The sequence below is a fragment of the Heloderma suspectum genome, chromosome 12, assembly GCF_057233095.1.
Source record: "Heloderma suspectum isolate Gila_16-S chromosome 12, 16-S_ref, whole genome shotgun sequence".
NCBI lineage: Eukaryota > Metazoa > Chordata > Lepidosauria > Squamata > Helodermatidae > Heloderma > Heloderma suspectum.
In genome coordinates this window covers 16,274,338-16,293,253 of record NC_139469.1, presented here as the reverse complement: position 1 = coordinate 16,293,253, position 18,916 = coordinate 16,274,338, and the positions used below count along the sequence as shown (strand labels likewise).

Here is an 18,916-nt window from a genome sequence, read left to right as displayed (position 1 = left end):
GTAACATCCTACATCCCTCTTTTCATCAGACCAGTCAGATAACAGCAGCCTGAGCCTTCATGAAGCATTTCATCTGAACAGTTTACCTTGATACCAGCAGCGATGGTCTGTTCTTCCTTTGTAATGTACTCCGTCCACATGTTCCACTGCCCGCCAGCTTGCTTGTGAAAGTAAAAGTCGTACACGCTCCCTGATTTTGGAGTGGGGTGGGGGAGGTAAAAAGCCATCAGGAAAATTTACCTCAAGGCAGCAAAACTGGCTCTGTAATTTATTTTAGATTATCTTATTTGGGCATGTTTCTCCTTTTAATTTCTAACAGTGCAACTTGAAACTGCACATACCATTCTATACCAATAAAGATTCAATAAGACAAATGGGACCAGCAACAAAATGTTGCAGCGTGCTGTGTCCTATTCAGGGATCCAGCAGTACCATTCCATGCTCTCTCCCAACCCACCCCAGTGTTCTAGATACCCCCTCTTCAACATTTTGTTAACATTCCATGCCCACTGAACATGTTTGTATTTCTGCAAACCTTGGGGTTCTCCAAGTCTGCTAATACCTCTGTCTTGTGCGCATTCTGGATTCATCCGGAGGGACCATTTTGGATACAACAGGAGGGACACTCAGAGAAGATGTTCTCTGTTAATATAGTCATTTAGCCCCTTCCCTAATCTCTGGAACCGGTGACACAAGGGCTAATGCCCAAACTGAACATAGGATGTTTTTCAGGATATAGAAACGAAATGGGTTTTTCATAGGGTTGTGCACCGCTTCGAATCTGGATCTGAATTCTGAGCCGAAGCAAGGTGATTCGGACCGAATCAGTCCGGATCTGAAGTGGGTTGAGATTGGTCCAAAGTGATCCGAAGCAGGTCAGATCAATCCGAATTGCTTCGGATAGCTTTGGACCAATCTGGATGATTCCTGAGGCCCAGACAGCCTAGGGATGGACTGGCCTCGGGCCCAGCTTTCCCAGGCACCTGCTGAGCAGCTGACCCCACTTGTGCCCCCCGGACACTCCCAATGAACATGCCGAGCCGCGTGAGCCCTCGTGCTCCTTGCCGGCAGCCTCTTCAAGGGATCTGCCATTTTCTTTTAAAATGGAAAGTCGTCTATTTCCATATATCAAATGTTGCACAAATGACGGCCATAAGGCAGTCATTTACACAACACTGCAGGTGTAAATGGCCCATTTATGGATCCAGGTAAGGAGCAGGGTGCTCTTGTGGATCGGCAGGCAACTTGCAATTCGGATGTCTGAATCTCACTTCGGATCTGGAGTCTGAAGCAGGTTGGAAAGGACAGCCCTAGTTTTTAAAGAAAAAGCCACATACATGTACATGCATAAATGTGCACCTCTTTCTGGAAATAGATTGTTTTTGGTTAGCTTCACGCTTTTGGGACGTGGGTGGTTGTCGTCCATTCCCATCAAAATATTTCGGTAAAAGTGGTCAAACTTCTTTCTGCCCTCTGCATTGATGGTGCTACCAATGGTCCAAACTAAGGCAAAAAGGAAGAGGCCTTGCAGCCACAGGGTGATCTGCTGACTGGACATGGTCTCTCCTCCTTCTTCTTCACCAGAATGCCTTATTTCATCTAAAAATAAACATTGAAAAAATTAAAAAGGTGAGTAAAGGCTGTTCCCAGAAGAAAGGCATAGACAACTACTTGAGTAGGAATCAGAAGGCTTCCCCCTTTCCATCCCTTCATTGTTTCTCTAGATTGCTCTGTCCGGATAGGGCCATTGACAGTGGTTGGCATGGTCGGGCACCTGCCAAGGCCCACACCACAACAGGGAGCCCAAGGTCAATCCTAGGAGCCTCCAGGCCCTGCTACTGGTTCTCCTTGATGTCCCCTGCCCCCCCTCTTTTTGTAATAATGACATTTTATTTTATTTTGAAACAAGGTTGACAAAATAAAGGCAAGAAGAAGAAGGAGAAGAAGGAGGAGGAGGAGGAGGAGCCTAACAATAAATTACAATCACAAAAGAAACGAAGGAATTCACTAATTACAAATCTAAGTAGAAGCTCAATTTCTAATGAAAGTAAAAATGCAAGTTCTGCAACATATGAAAGGAGCGTGTGTTAGTGTATACCATTTTGTGTGTTTGTGCGTAGTAATCAGAAAAAAATGTAGGCAACTGTATTTTGTTGGAACTTTATCAAAATTTTGAAGTGCTTCAGCCTAGGAAATAAATGGAAACCACGGTGTCATAATATCATTAGCATTCCTTGCTTGCTGTACTTGCTGAGTAAGTTTATACATAGTCATAGTCTCCCAAATTTTATCAACCCACTGCTCTTTAGTTGGTTGCTTTGGAGACTTCCAGTTACATGCTCTACAGGTCTTTGCAGCTGTATACAATTGCTTAAGAAGGTCTTTATGTGGAAATCCAGGACCAGTAGGTTCAAAAAGATGAAGAAGCATAACTTTACAAAGAGAATGAGGAGATGAGCAGGGAGAAGGAACAGCTTGTCATTAGTCTCTCTCAGGGAGGTGATGCTGATTGGGCCCAGAGGGAGAGACAAGTGAATGGGTAATGGTGAGGAGGACAGCCCTCCGAGAGAAAGGGACCCACTGAGAGCATCTTTCCCAAGCCATCACTCCCAAAATAACCTTGAACTGGCACCACGTCCTGCGTTCTTCTCCTCCTGAATTCTGGTTGAACAAACACAGAGGTGGGTAACCTGTGGTCCTCCAGATTTTGTCAGATTCCAGCTCCCATCAGCCCCAGCCAGCATGGCCAATGGTTGGGGATGGTGGGGACTGTGGTTCCCCAACATTTGGATGGCTACCAATTCCCCACCTTAATCTGGGAGAACATCTTAAAATTACGTCCAGAATTGGAGCATGTGTGGTTACCCATAGCTTTTGGTTCCTTCACCTAGTTCGCATCCTAAGTGGCTCAATAGAGCTTGACTTGCCACACAAGATGGTGCTGTAATTATATTTACCGCACACACACGAAAACCCAATAAAAAATAAAAATCACCACAAATCAGGACTTGGGGAAAAACACACGAAAACCCAATAGAAATAAAAATCATCACAAATCAAGACTTGGGGGAAAACATCGCAGGACAACACAGGACTACAATACCTTGAGAACACCATAATCTGGATTCTCCATAAAAACCAAGCAAACAGTTCTAGAGAGGAAGCAATTCCAAAGAAAACAGGTAGCATGGAAGCAATTTGAGTGAATGGTGAATGCCTTGTCCATGGAGGCACTTCCTATTTTCAGTATTTGTATTAAAAATTATATTTTAAAAATTAAACAAGCTGCCTGATTAATTGAAAGTATCTGTTTGATCATCTAATAATATGTATTCAGTTAATCATTTTGCCAGTTTGCAGCACAACACTATACATGTCTACACAGAAGTAACTCCCATTGAGTTCAGTGAGGCTTACTTCCAGGAAAGTGGATAGAGGATTGCTACTTTTATTTTTTAAATGTTTGGGGCTGCGAGCCCATACCTGGGAGTAAGCCTCACTGCACTTAATGGGACTTACTGCTGAGTAAATTTGTAGAGCAATAGTAGCATTAAATTGATTAATCTAATGTAGTAATCAATTAAAAATTGCAGTCCTACTTAAAATGAACCAAATATTTGGAAACCTGGCAAGTTTTCCTTCCAGAATTAAGAAAGGACAGAAAATGGTTGTCACTGTTTTGTTGTTGTTGTTGTTGTTATTATTATTTTCAGAGCATACAAAAATGGAGGCAAGTTTGCCAGCCATGAGACACAGCACCCAGGCTTGCAACAAGTCCGTCGGGGAAAGAAATCCAACTCTGGCTTACAAACACTTGCCAAGTATTCCATTGGTTTCATTGCTTATACATATTACTGTGTTTTGCTGTTTAAACTGGAAACAGCCCAGCACAGGCTTATTCAGTGTGTCTTTCCAGGAAAGAAAAACAAATTAATAAGAATACCATAACGAGAGTTCCACAATCTTATGACACATCCAAGTGGGGAGGAGATGAAGCTTACAGGATCCTTACCAAGCAAAGCACTAAACAATGTCATCATGGTATGGGTAAGATGGATGGGAGACGTCTGAAGTATGACTCTGCAGTGATGCCGAATAAACTCCAAACAAGGCTGAACTAGCCACATAAACAAGTCATCAATCTGCAAGTTGAAAAGGGCAAGCGGCTTTCAAATTTAGCAGAACTCACATTACTAAAGATTAGCAACAGTTGGCCAACAGCCAGTACAAGTGATAGATTAGCATAACAAAGCTAGGACAGCTATGTTATGTCGATTGCTGCTGTTGTGAATGGTCAGCGACAACTGCATACCTTTGAACCTGCATGGTCATTGTGGACAGAATGGCAGGCTAGTAACAGCGAGGTCTAGATTTTAAAAAGATCCCTACTCAGCTATGAAGCATAATCTAAAGCTATAAACGGACCTGAAACAGCTTAGGACTAAGTTGCAAGAGATGGGGCCTTCTCAGTGGTGGTGTCAAACTGTGGAATTCCTTACCAGTGGATATTTGCCAGGCTGCCCTCCTTGGGCTTGTCTTAAGGTAATTATTAAAGCCCTTTTTATTCTCCTATTGGCTGGAATGTTTAACTTGCTGCTGCTGCTGCCACTGCCTTTTGAATGCTTGAATTTCTGCTGGTTTTATTAAGTAAAATGGAATTCTTGTGTTAAATCCAGTTGTGCCTTTCTGTTCATTCGTGGAAGGGCTTTTGATTCAGTGAATGCGTCCACTAATGGAAGAGGAGGGGGGGAAATTTTCACCAATTCTCCCTTTCCCCTGTAGCCCTCTGTGCTCCCCCAGATTTCCTCCAGAGGGTTGGAGGGCACCACCAGAACAATATGGAAAGAGGCACAAGAGCCTGCAGGGAAAAGGTGAAATCGACAAAAATCCCCTCCGCTCCTCTTCCATTAGTGGAGAAATGCAGTGGATTAGTCATTAAGGTGTCACACAAGACTTCTGTTTTGTATTTGCTGGCATACAAATATAGGGAATCCTGTGATAACATCACTTCTGCCAATGTGTACATCACACCTGCCTTGCTGAACCTGCAGTCAGACACATACCCTGTCTATAGTAGACAGGAGAGGAGTGGTGAACCACAGTCCTGGCTGGGGATGTGTAATGTAATTTGCAGGCCTGCATTGGATGCATCCTCTCCCATACTTCCAGGCCCTGGACAGGTGCAAGGATCCCTCACACAGCAAAGTGAGAGATCCAAATTTGCTATTGCCTTCCTGCCACCTGCCATTGTTCCCCTGTTCTAGAGACTTGTGAATCGGTCAAGGGATCAGCAGTAGCTCTTGAGTTTGATTCTCTTAGGAAGGTTGTGTAAGAAAGGGTGAGTGCAGGTCCACTGCAAGCACACCACTCAAACTGGATAAGTCTGTGCATACCCAAAGGGCATTAATCTGATTTCTCCCCCCTTTGCTTTCATTGTTTTTTTTAATATAAAAATAACACTAAAACTAGGCTTGCGCACCAATTCTGTGTGTACATCTTGCAAGTTTGGAGGCAACGTGTTCATATAAGAATCCTTCAGAGGCTTCCAACCTAACTGATGAGGTTCCATGTAAATCATGCCACACCTGGAAGGAATTAACAGGTTAGTTGCACAGATTTGCTTGTTAACGCAAAAGAAAAACTTATTCAAGCTGTCTCAGCCTTCTGATGACACTGGACAATCACTATGATTTTTTTAAAGAGTCTTGTGGCACCTTAACTGCTAACAAATTTATTGTGGCAGAAACTTCCATGGATTTCATCAGATGCACCAAGGGCATTCTACATGAGGCTTTTATCCCACACCTTTACTGAGGCTTCTGCTTCTGGATTCTTTGCGGAATTAAGATTGGCTCCTTTACATGTGTTTCTTTTTTCAAGGGGGTTTCCTTCCCTGCCTTTCTATATGTTTCATTATTCACCTACTAGATGGTACAGCGGTATAGCAGAATTGTGCAATTTCATGAAACTCTCATTCCACGATTTCTAAATAACACCACACTTTCCTTGTTAGGAAAAAAAAAACCCACGAGAACAGTTGCAAAGTATGGGAGAGGCCCTGGAGGATGACGACATAGGGTAAAGGGCAAACTACTGTGAGTGAGCAATCACAAGGGTGCAATAAAGCTTCCTGTAGAAGCTTTATTGAAGCTTCTTGAAGTTATCGTCACTTAATGCATCTGACAAATTAGGCTCTGGACCACAAAAGTGTGTGCTACAAAAAACAGATTAGTGATTAAGGTACTACAAGATTCTTCTTTGTATTTGCTCAGCTGTAACGGATGTACACGGTTACCCCACCCCATGGTATTTGCCACAGCAAGTGGGACCTAAAACAAAATGTTGCCCTGTGGAGTGCCACTGTTCAGTTTTCCAACCACTTTATCCCATTCTCCCACCACCCATTTCCCCCCTCCCTCCAACAGCCCACCAGCATTCCATACCACTGAGCATGCTGAGTCTGAACTGGGCTATTTATGGGGGGCCATAAAGAATTTTTTGTAATTCAGCAAACCTTGGGATTCTCCCTTAAACCTCCCTCTTGTGCATGGGTAGTGCTGTTTTGGCTACATAACTAAAGGCACTCACAGCATGAACATCATAAATAGAGGGAACAATGATCCAGTTACTCCCTGATACTTATTCATTTCATTTTCATTCTCAGGCCTAGAGCATTTTAAAGGAAACTTCAACTATAAAGCATGGGTTTTAAAGTGCAGGATGTGTACGTGGAGCTAGCATGAACAAGGAAGGTTGTACGTATGAGTTCTGCCAAAGAGAGGAACAGCTTCTGGGAATCTCCTTTTTGCTAAGGATGCCTCTAGATCAGCTTTCCCCAACCTTGTGCCCCCCAGAGATTTTGAATTCCAAGTCCTAGGATTCTAGACCATTGGCCATGCTGGGAGTTGAAGTCCAAAACATCTGGAGGGCAACAGGTTGGGGAAGGCTGCTCTAGAAAAGATGTGCTGTGGACAATCAAAGCCCTACTAATCTGAAATCCACCATTCAGTGTGGCACATAGGAAGCTCACTTTATATTTACTCAGACCATGGGTCCATCTAGCTCAGTACTGTCGCCACTGACTGGCAGCAGCTCTTCTGGGTTTCCAACAGGAGACTTTCCAGGCCCTACCTGGAGATGCTGGGGATTGAACCTGGGACCTTTGCATGCTTTTGCATGCAAAGCATGTAGGGTTGTCTGTTACAGGGAGATCCAGCCCTTTTGGGGTCCACCAGATCCCCACAGTGCCCCCGACTTGGCTTGCATTTGCAAGCCAAGCTGTGGGTTAGTTCCTGAAACCTGGGAACTTTATTGGTTGTTTTTTTTTATTTGCACAGATTGTGATTTGTGCAAAATCATGGCTGTAAATAGCACAATTTGCACAAAATTGCAGGCACAAATGGTCTAATTTGCACAATAATTATATTATTATATTTATATTTATATTTAAATATACTTATATTTAGTGAGGCCCTTGGTCCACCTAGCCCTGTATAGTCTCCACTGGTTCACAGCAGCTCTTCAGGGTTTCGGACGGGAGGCTTTCCAAGCCCTACCTGGAGGTGCTTAGGATTGAACCTGGGGCCTTTGCATGCTTTTGCATGCAACGCAAGTGCTCTGCCACTGAACTAGACCTCCTCCCTGTGATATTTGACAGCACGTCTAGCAGGATCAGTAGAGTTCAGTAGAGGTTGCTCAGCTAATCATGCCAAAGTACCAACAATACATATACGCCCTGACAGGTGCAGGAATCCCAAGCACAGGACAAGGCAGCAAGGCAGAAGGGCCTTCAGAAAATGCCACCGAGGTATTTCCTGTTGCACTTCCTCTTCCATGTGACCATTGCTGCTCCAAGCAATGTCTGGAAGTGCCCTGAGACACTGCTGTGCTCCTGTCCTGCTTGCGGGCTTCCCGTAGGCATCAGGTTGACCACTGAAGGAACAGAATGCTGGACTAGATAGCCCTTTGGTCTGATTCAGCCTGGTTCTTCTTATGCTCTTATGTTAGCAAGAGGCACAAACAAGGGGGTATGTCTTATAAATCACTGGTGAAATGGGGTGAGGAGCATCAGAAGCTGGGGGTAAGAAGCACATTCGTGATTGCCTTTTGAATGTTTGATTTAAAGAAGGGGCTCCCATTTTGATCAGAGCATTTAACCCAGCCATTCCCCAACCTCGTGCTCTCCAGATGTGTTGCACCACAACTCCCGTAATCCTCAGCCAACATGGTCACTGGATGATGGGAGATGTAGTTCAAAACATCTGGAGGGCACCATGTTGGGGGAGGCTGGTTTAACCCTTTCGCCTTTCAGCTTTCCCTGATCTAATTCTCATTCTCTCTCTCTCTCTCTCTCTCACACACACACACACACACCCCTTCTACTTGCTCCCGTGGCAAAAATTACCTGCTGACAGTTGCTGGGGATGCTTGCTCCAGATCTTCTGGCTCAAAGATTAAGCTCATTTTTGCACTCATCTGAATGATTTCACCACTCATTAAACACAGCTAGAATGAAAACAGCATGCAAGCATGATGCAGTCATGTATGCGGTAGAGATTGTGACAGAATTACCCATCATTTTGCTCATCCATACCACAGCATGTGTCACTTAGCGTCTCATTTAACTGTGCGCTGAGAAAATTATATTGGAAGTGAAAATCCACAACAAAAAATTTGCACACAACGAAGCTACATTTCCGCTAGTTCTTGCTGAAGGAAACAGTGTGGATTATTAATTCCAGCACATATGTTTTCCATCTCTGAACCAATCATTTTACATGGAAAAAAGGGCTTTCCCAAACAGGGCATTACCGAATATTGTTCTTTTATTTGCTTCTTCTGATGTTTGCATGCTTGAGAGAAAATTATAATGGCTGAGTTCAGATGTCACAATAAGCTATGGCTTATCATGACGGGAACAAGCCATGGTGAGCCTTGGGTTTGCATGCTCTCCCATCCCATTTCCTCCAGCACAGTCATGAGGAGGAATTCAGAAGCCTTTGCCTCCATTTTTGCTTCTGCTTTTCATTAACCATAGCTTCGGATGACACGACAAGCTACGGTTCATCTTAATTATGGTTAGTTTCAGACAAGCCATCTTCAAATCATAGTTAATGAAGCTGGCTTGTTTAAAGTAACCATAGTTAATGACCATTCTGGATCTGGATGACACAGCAAACTATGGCTGGGCTAAATTATTTATATTATATGTCAATATTAAAAGCAACTAAATAGCACTGCAAACTAGTAGGCTCTGGATCCTAAAAGGATATGGTCATATACTAACTTATACTTTAGGTCAGTAAGTAAATAACCAAACACAGATAAGTTTAATATGGTTTAGTTAAATAGTTCACCTTCCACCTTTCTTAGTAAAGCAGTTGGGAATTTATAAGCACATTTGATCAATGGATCACATTTCTAAAACTCGCTTATATGTTTATAGTAGAAGTAGTATAATTTATTGTATGACCATAGGTTGTAACAACATACAAAATGACCTGAAAAACCATGATCAAACATGTCACAGTGCATATTATACCTATTAGAATTAATTTAAACAAAACAAAAATGAATAACCTTCAATCCATAATTAAAAATTGAGATTAATTATAATTAATAAAAAGTACATCACTAGCACAATTTTCAGTATGGTCCTTTAATAACTTTTATTTACAAACAGAAAGTGCACATCTTGAAACTGCTACCTTGTAAATAATCAAACTCTTATTACAATTAAGAAAACTAGTTTCTGTAGAATTGACCAATGGGTTTCCCTTTTAAAAGGAGTGGGGGTTCATATGTCTATTGTGGACTTCCTCTGTGATAGAACAATAAAATAAATAGGGACTCACAGCACATACATGCCTACTCAGAAGTAAGCCCCATTGAATTAATGGGACTGACTCCCAGGTAAGTATGTATAGGATTGCAGCTTCAGATTCCTTAATTTTTCCAGATCTACAGATACAGTTATTTACGTCAAAAAGTTTTAAAGCATTCTGCCTTTAAGCAAATTATGCAGTTTATCTGATTTGTGATTGTGAAATAATCACAGCAATAAATTCTCCGGTTACAATAAATGATGCAACCTGATAGACTCAAGTAGTGCAGAAAAATCAGTTACCTTCTTATTATCATCTAGTACTGTGTTCATGTTCTCTATCCAAACAGCATCTACTGGACCATCAAAGATAATCCACTTCCTATCTTCTGTCGTAGAACAAGCCTGTTCTCTGAAGGTGTTTGCAAGAATGCCATCTGTCCACTCATGGCTCACGGCGTCAAAACATCCATACAGCTGCCCCATGGTGATTGCTTTGGGATTAATAATTCTATATTCGACTGCAGATTCCTCTGTCGAACTGTCTAAGAAAAAAAAAGAAAGGGTGTCTCTGATCAGCCAGAAGGCAAAACCAGCAAAATATATTGTTATCTAACGCCTTGCTAATCAGAAGCTATTTTTCACACCCAAATTAAACGTTGTACACTAATTGCGTGTTATCTTCTCCATTGTTCCTTTCATAAAACCTAACAGATTTGGTGTCATTCCTGATTCACCCAGCTCAAACTGGCCCAGAGACCTGGAAACATGGAGGTCTGATCTTGTTATAATGCTGGGATGATTTGATTTAAAAAAGAGATTGGGATGCTCTATTTCATGTCCTCTTTTGGTATGAATTCTACTTGATGGCTGCAGAGGAGACAGGCTGCTCCAGGGGCTAGACAGTCTAGGGACCACGCAGCCAGAAACATCTTGGACACCTTGAAAATGGACTGAATAAGGCCTACATTGCATGTGCCTTGTCCCTTTAAAGCAGGGGTGTTGAAACTCAGGCCCATGGGCCAAATCCAGCCCTGCAGGAGTTCCAAATCCGGCCCTCCAGGGTTCCTCAGATGTCCACACACCCTTCTCCTGGCCGCATCCCATTTCCACCAACCATCAAACATTTGGTGGTTTTCTGGCTTTTGTGCAGTTTTTCCCCCATTCTAAAAGGTTGAAATGCCTCCCCAAAGGCTTGACTACTGGCTGTCAGAGTTTCAAGCTAAAATATGCTGGTATTTTGGGCCCCATCCCTTTTGGCCTCTGGTGCTCCCCCCCTTATGCCTTTGGTCCAGCCCACCTCTGGAATGCAGCCCCTGAGAGCTTCTCCAAAATGGAATTCATTTCCCTTGTGCCAAAAGAGTTTCAACACCCTTGCTTTGAAGTGACAAAACATGTGCTTTCAGCCAGATTGAGAATTCTCTTCTTTTCTTCTTTGTTTTGAATTCCAAGAGATCTGACTTCCTAACAACAAGCCTATTTTTTTTTAATTTCCAGAGGGGTAGCCACGTTAGTCTGTTGCAGCAAAAATGGCAAAGGGCCTCGTGGTACCTTAAAGACTTAACATATTTATTATGGCATAAGCTTGCATAGATTACACTTCTGATGAGAAGTTACAGGGCAGTATCCAATGGTAGGCCTACCCAGACTGGGCCCATTCACTTCTGTGGGTCTACTCTGTGTAGGAATACCATTGAATACTTCCCACAGATACTGTGGGCATATCAGACCCATCTGATGAAGTTGACTGTAGTCCATGAAAGCATATGCCATAATAAATATGCCAGTCTTTAAGGTGTCACAAGACATTTTGTTGGGGTGCCTTTCTATGATGATTCACTGCCCAGATGTGCCTGGTATAATAAATCATTATTACATTTGTGGTAAAAGTCCAAAACTGGACTTAGAGGTCCATGCCCAGATGCCCTCCAGTTAAGCTCTGGACACGCAGCTAAGATCCAACTCGAATTTATTCGTGTACAACGAAGGCAGCTCTGTCAACCCAGAGGCAGCACAGACCAACACTCACCAGTTACATTTATAATCATAGTGGGGCTAAATAAGTGACATCAGCCAAGCCCAGCGCACATGTCTGCTCATTACCAACTAAACTTTTACTGAACCACCACCCCAGCTTCTTCCCTGATAGTTTCTGCAACTTTCTTAAAATTTATGACCCAATTAATTTGGAAGCACGATGATTCATAGGTGTGGGGTGAGTTGCTGTGCCAACAAGATAACTTATCTCTACTGTCCTAGCAGTTTCTCCTTCAATATGGAAGAAACAGAGACAACAGTTGTAGGTAGGGGTGCACGAAAGTCACTTACCTGGTCTCGCAGCTTTTCGCGGTGGGGGGGAGGCGCTTCACTGCTCCCCCCGCGAAGTTCAGGCCGGGGGGGAGGCTTCCTGCCTCGCCCGGCCGAAATTCAGGCCGGGGGGGAGGCTTCCCGCCTCGCCCGGCCGAAATTCAGGCCGGGGAGGAGGCGCCTCGCCTTGCCCGGCCGCGAAATTAAAAGTTAAAAAAAAAAACACCCCCGTGATAGGCTACGTGACGATTAACGCAGCCTATCATGGCTAGATCTGCAAAGTCAGCCGTGATAGGCTACGTAAATCGTCACGTAGCCTATCACGGGTGACTTTAAAAAAAAAAAAAAAGCGCGTACGCAAATGGCGGCCCCCATAGGGAGCTGCCATTCGTGTTCCTTATTTGGTCACTGTAGTCTACGTAAATCTTTACGTAGACTACGGTGAAAATAAGGGCAACGCAAATAGCGTTGCCTTTATTTTCGCTGTAGTCTACGTTATCTTTACGTAGACTACAGCGACCAAATAAGGAACGTGAATAGCGGCTCCCTATGGGGGCCGCCATTATCCGTACGTGCTTTTTTTTTAAAGTCACCCGTGATAGGCTACGTGACGATTTACGTAGCCTATCATGGCTGACTTTGCAAATCTAGCCGTGATAGGCTACGTTAATCGTCACGTAGCCTATCACGGGGGCGTTTTTTTTTTCTTTTATTGGAATGGCGGTGACGGCAGCTGGTCGAAAGACCGGCTCCCACTCCCGCCCCGGCCGAAGACCCGACGAACCGCTGGCCGGACCCGCCGCCGGGAGGGACATTCGGCAAAGGTAAGTCCCGTCCCGGGGGGGGTGCGGGGGGCGGGGGGGTGAGGAGAATTTCTCCCCGAACCTTGTTCGGGGGGCCGAACACGTTGGCGCTCGGCCCCCCGAAGTTTCGGGGAGAAATTCTCCGCCATCCCTAGTTTTAGGCCTTTGAGGAATCTGCCACGTAGGCATGAAGAAGCCGAGACGACATGGCTTTGCCTTAGTTGTTTTCCACATTCCCTCATTTGATCCAATAGGAGCTGAATTCTTCATATTGGATCACCTAGAGAGTGCCGTCAGCCCACTGCTTCAGCAGTTCTTTCCGATTTTCTACCTGTGGCAAGCCTTGATACATAGCAAGAAATTTCTGCCTGCCTTGTCTTTTTATACAAGACGTAAAGCATGCAAAGATACAGGGTAAGAACAATACCACGAATAGAATACCCAAGACAACGAGAAAACCTTGCCTCAACCAGGCAAGGTTTGGGAGCCATCCAGTTAGCCAATCTATAGGACATTTATATCCCACCTTTCCTCCAAGGAGCTCATGGAGGTGTACATGGTGTCCACCCACCATTTTATCTTCATAACAACCCTGTGAGGTAGATTCAACTGAGAGATGGTACCTGCCTCAAGGTTACTGAGTGAGCTTTAAGGCTGTGCGAGGATTTGAACCTGGATCTCTTGTTGAGTTCTAGTCTGACACTCTAACCATCTGTTTAGATGTGGAACAGTATATAAACATTGTAAACAAATAATACAGCACCTCTGTGCTGACCTACATGCGTTATTATTCATCTGTTCTATGCACTACCGATGAATACTTTTGGTTTTATACGAGAAGCTGAGGCATCCTATTGCATAAAGCAGTGGTGGGCAGACTTTAGGCTTGCGGGGCTAAGCGGGTGGACCTGAGAACAATAAGAGTTAAGGAAGAGGGTGCCTCCGAGTACAAGCCTATACTAGGAATTGGTGCTCAGAGCCAAGCTCGTGAGTCTTTCCACAAGCAAATCCACTCCTGCTTCTCCCCACTCCCCGCAAGAGGCTCCCTCACCATTGGCCTTTAGACCTCTGGTAAAAACGATGTGGTTTTGCCAGACTTTCAGTGATTAATGCCACTTCTTGATTTCAGAGGGTTCTCTTGTTTTATTGTAATGTCTGTATTTTCTATGCCTTGCCTGAGCTGTTGGTGATTTTTGCATTTTAACTTTTTATTGTAAATTAACTTGACCCTTGATGAATGGAGGAGCAATTAATACATGCATTAAATAAATAAATAAACAAACAAATAAATAAATAAATCTGATGAGCAGATGGTAGGCTGAGGAAATCACTTTTGAGAGTTTCAAGGGAATTGTCCAATATTGCAGAACACTGGGCACAAAAGTAGGGCTCTAGCTTAATAAAATGCGCAAGTGATTTTATTGCGTATTGTATTCAAGATTTGGATACAGACAGGCATGCTTCTGCCAGTGGAAGCTTTCTAGTTGTTGTTTTATGCTCCCAAACCAAACTATTCACATTCTCTTCTGTGGTGTAGCCTGGTAACAGCAAAATTTGCAATTTATTATTATCTACTCATTACTCTCATTAGCCACATCTCAGCTTCCAACAACTCAAGGCCACAGGCAAATAATAATACTTAAAAAAACCTCACTAGATGTAAGCTTTATCTTTCTAGATAAAAGGGAAGAAGAAGCTGGCACTCTTTTTAATTAAAAAGGTATTGGTCAGAATGAATTTGATATGTACCTTGGCTCAAATCCCCAAGTGCTGCAGCTAATACTTTGTAGGCACTGGTTTTGCCTCCCATTGGGTCCCCAACAATCATATAGCCGTGACGAACCATCATCATTTCATAAATCTGCACCAATGACATGAATGCTGTAATAAATATGCTCCATGACTGAATTTCAACATGAATCAAATTTAGCTTCTGTCTTGCAAAGGCAAGAGGAATCCAGCGGAAGGGTGAAGAGGTGAATGTATTCAATAATAAGCAAGACTGCGATGCGTTCTGAGCCACAATTGGACCCATTTCACAGGAACTGTCTAAATATGGATGGCACATCCTTAAGCCAAGAAAAAGAATGAATAAAGAACAAGTGGGAGGTGCAACAAAATGTTGCAGTGCAGAATGCTCCCGTTCAGTGTTCCAGCCAGCCATGCTTTCTTTCAAGATACTCCATTCCATTCCACCTGTCACCTGGTTTTCCATTTCCCCACCCCCAACAAACATGGAGCATTCTGTGGCTACTGAGCATGCTCAGTCCTCATTAGACCACTTTGGGTCCATGTCCCCCCTCTTCAAGATATCTCCCTCTTGTTTCTCAGCAGTCCCATTTTGGCTACATAAATAGCCATCATAACTCAAGTACCTTAGACTGCAATGAGTATATATGACACTGTGCCCCCACAGTAGTAAACATGAGAACCAAAACAGATGAGCCCCAGGAGATCCCTGATCCTGAAGTTTTCTTTGAACTTAAAAGGAGGGTTGTCACCCATTTAAAGCAATCTTAGTTGACTAATCAATTAATGACATTTGAATATGAGGGAAAAAACAATAGTTCTGAAGCACATGGCATATTTCCTTTGTTTTGGGCTAATCCACATCTGTGTTGTATCATTTTAGAAGAGGCATTCCCTCTTGTATGCAGGAAAAGTGAGAATACCTCTTCTAAGGAGACACTCACCACCTGCGGTTCTTAAGGGTATTGCTATTAAAAATGAGTGGAATCCAGTGACGCCTTTCCACGCACAGAGTGGCTTTTGATCCAGCAGAGGCCTCCACTAATGGAAGTAGAGGGCAGTTTTAGCTGAGTCTGCCTTCCCTGTGCCCCCGCCCCCAGTATCTGTTCAAGAGGATTGGCAGATCCTTCCAGAACAGCATTGAAGGTGACATCAGGGAGATTCTGGGGGAAGGGGAAACTGGTGAAAATTGTCCCCCCTTCTGTTAGTGGAGGAGTCCACCAAATCAAAAGACACTCTGCAAGTGGAACCTATACCACTGAAGATTCCCCCCAATCTATTTAAATTGACTATTAACTGGGGAAAAAGGAATGGGTTGGTCTGCTTGAATTGGCTGGCTGGAACCCTGAACAGGATTAGAGGGTAGACATATACTGCAGCATTTTGTTACAGATCTCAGCTGTATCTGTATGAATAAGAAGGTTCTACTGAATACTTTTTCTATGTGCAAATTTAAAAACACAGAAACCTGAATAATTTTCCCAATAAACCATGGAACTGGCTGAAGATTCATTTTTTTGATATTATCATTCAGTGCCTTGATGAAGAGCCCATAATCTGGTTGTGGAAGAACCACTCCAGGAAACAAATCAGATATGATCCCCTGCAAAATGAAAGGAGAGAATGTCATTTAAGAGCAGTGCTTCTGAGATTAAAGTTGTACATAAGGGTTTTTTCAAGCTGTTAAGAATAAAAGCAAAAAATCTTTCTTAGTTAATCAAGACCATCTCCTCAGTATTTGTCTGCCTGCATTTATACAGAAGCAAGTAGTGTTATCAGCATCTAAATAACTTCATCCGTTATCTTACCTGAAACAGAGGGACATCTTGAGCCAAGAATTTAGCTAAGTTAACATCCAGCAGAGCCCTAAGCAACAATACACTTTCATTTTCATTTGGGTACTTTAATTTTAAGTTTCCTGCTGCTGTCAGGACCGATTTTACTGCACGCATCCCATAGTCATAGTGATGTTGTGATGATAACTGTTCAGAGCAAAGACGGTAGGTAGCAACAATTTTCTGGGCAAGGCTGTGAAAAATTATAATATGTTACCATTCGTGGGCACCAAACACCAAGCAAGGGGGAAAAAGGATAAAATGTCTCTCTGTATATATAGCTGAATGTTTAAAGTGGATATAATCAAGTCATTTTATAAACAATTCAGGGATAGCTCAAAATGTACGAAAACAAAAGTGATTTTTCCTCTTATTTGGGGGATGGTACTGGCTAAGGTACTAATAACTGGAACTTGTTATTGCTTTGGCCTGCGACTACAACTAGTAACAATAAATTAATAACAGAAAGGGTATTTTCTATATGAAAAAATATGGCATTAACATGTCATTCACCCATGATAGATGAACTCTTGCTCTCTACCAATAGCTTAGCAGAAAACAAAAAGCTTTGTCCTTTTATTCTATTTGGCAACTGTGGTACTCTGACATCATCTCACCAGCTATGTGATCCCTGACTGGCTGGATTATGTAGCGAAACGGGCTCTTTTTGAAAAGCGGTACCAAAGTAGCTGCCAAAAGGAGCAGTGAACTGGATCAAACCAGTACAGAAAAAATGTGGTTTTGAGAGGTCTTTTGGAGAACATGATTCAACCATGAATTTTCACACGAGAAAAGTCATCATAATGTTAGCAATATGGCACAATGGCTAAACTACCAAATATGTTTCAGAGTCAATTATAGGGGCTGCTTCTTTAATGTGCATTTTCTGATGTCACACCTACATGTGAAAACACATACACAATAATCTGAGCATTAGAATATATGAAAGAAGACCTATATATGGCCAAAAAAATCCCTTAAGGTGTAATCCCATGCATGTTTAGACAGAAAAATGTCCTACAACTCCCAGCATGTCCCAGCTAGGCTGGCTGGGGAATGTTGGAAATTGTAGGGCTTTTTCTGTCTAAATATGCATAGGATGTGAAGTCCGGGTAGTAGAAAATCATCTTCTTCTGGTAATAGATTCTGCCCTGAGTGGCTAAAAACAGCATTTTACATACAGTCAGGGCCAGAAATATCGGAACAAGGATAACTGTTTTGGCAGTTGGCCTCTGTACACCACCACACTGAAGTTGAAAGGAAACACACCCAGATGGGAGCGAAGTCAGGACTTTCAGCTGTAATTCAAAGGGTTTGACAAAAGTGGGGCACTAACCATTCAGGAAGGACAGCCAGTGGCGTACACACACACCCATCGTTGGTGGCTCATAAGTAATGGAACAAATGGCTGACAAGCAGCTGCATGGCCAGGTATGGCCTGTTCCCTGGGTACCCCATGACCAAGCAAGCAGATAAAAGGCCTGGAGGTGGTTCTGAGTGTTACATTTGCATTTGGTAGCTGTTCACTGGAACTCCCAACATGAGGTCCAAAGAGGTGTCCATGCATTGCATTATTGCATTTATATCCTGCCTTTTTTCCTCTTGCAAGGAACCCAAGGCGGCTTACATTATCCTCCTCCTCTCCATTCTATCCTCACAACAACACTGTGAGGTAGGTTGGGCTGAGAGTGTGTGACTGGCCCAAAGTCACCCAGTGAGCTTCCATGGCCAAGTGGAGACTAGAACCCAGATCTCCCAGCTTCCGGATCTCCCAGCGAGTGAAGGAGGCCATCATTAGGCTGAGGAAACAACATAAACCCATCAGAGAGATAGCAAAAACAGTGGGAGTGGCCAATACAACAGTTTGGAACATCCTGAAAAAGAAGGAATGAACTGGCAGGCTCAGCAACAGCAAAAGGCCTGGAAGACCACGGAAGACAACTAAAGTGGATGAGCACAGAATTCTGCTCATGGTGAAGAGGAACCCTTTCACAACATCTAGCCAGGTCAAGAATGCTCTTGAGGAGGTAGGCATGTCATTGTCAATACCTACAGCTGTGAGATAGCTTTATGAATGTAAATACAGAGGCTTCACAACAAGGTGTAAACCACTGGTAACGCTCAAGAACCGAAAGGCCAGATTAGCCTTTGCCAGCAAACACCTAAAGAAGCCTGCCCAGTTCTGGAATAAGATTCTTTGGACTGATGAAACCAAGATTAACTTGTACCAGAATGATGGGAAGAGAAAAGTAGGAGAAGGAAAGGAACAGCTCGTGATCTAAAGCATACTACATCATCTGTCAAACATGGTGGAGGCGGTGTTATGGCACGGGCATGTATGGCTGCCAGTGGAACCAGGTCACTGGTGTTTATTGATGACCTGACTGCTGATAAAAGCA

At 43.3% G+C, this 18,916-nt stretch overlaps 1 protein-coding gene across 12 annotated transcripts in view; it reads right to left on the bottom strand.

Annotated features, from left to right (window-relative positions):
• Positions 1-18,916, bottom strand: part of DNAH3 (dynein axonemal heavy chain 3) — a 184,430-nt gene that overhangs the window by 42,191 nt on the left and 123,323 nt on the right. For all 12 annotated transcript variants that reach the window (XR_014785546.1, XM_084818522.1, XM_084818521.1 and 9 more), the window contains 9 exons: positions 16,491-16,710; positions 16,151-16,285; positions 14,683-14,794; positions 10,127-10,368; positions 8,405-8,505; positions 5,480-5,585; positions 4,013-4,142; positions 1,360-1,599; positions 87-190 (listed from right to left, as the gene is read on the bottom strand). Coding sequence is in view for 11 of the 12 variants with exons in the window: in XM_084818522.1 (XP_084674648.1) it covers positions 87-190; positions 1,360-1,599; positions 4,013-4,142; positions 5,480-5,585; positions 8,405-8,505; positions 10,127-10,368; positions 14,683-14,794; positions 16,151-16,285; positions 16,491-16,710 (1,390 nt within the window). In the remaining variant the exon portion in view is untranslated. The remainder of the gene's footprint in view (positions 1-86; positions 191-1,359; positions 1,600-4,012; positions 4,143-5,479; positions 5,586-8,404; positions 8,506-10,126; positions 10,369-14,682; positions 14,795-16,150; positions 16,286-16,490; positions 16,711-18,916) is intronic.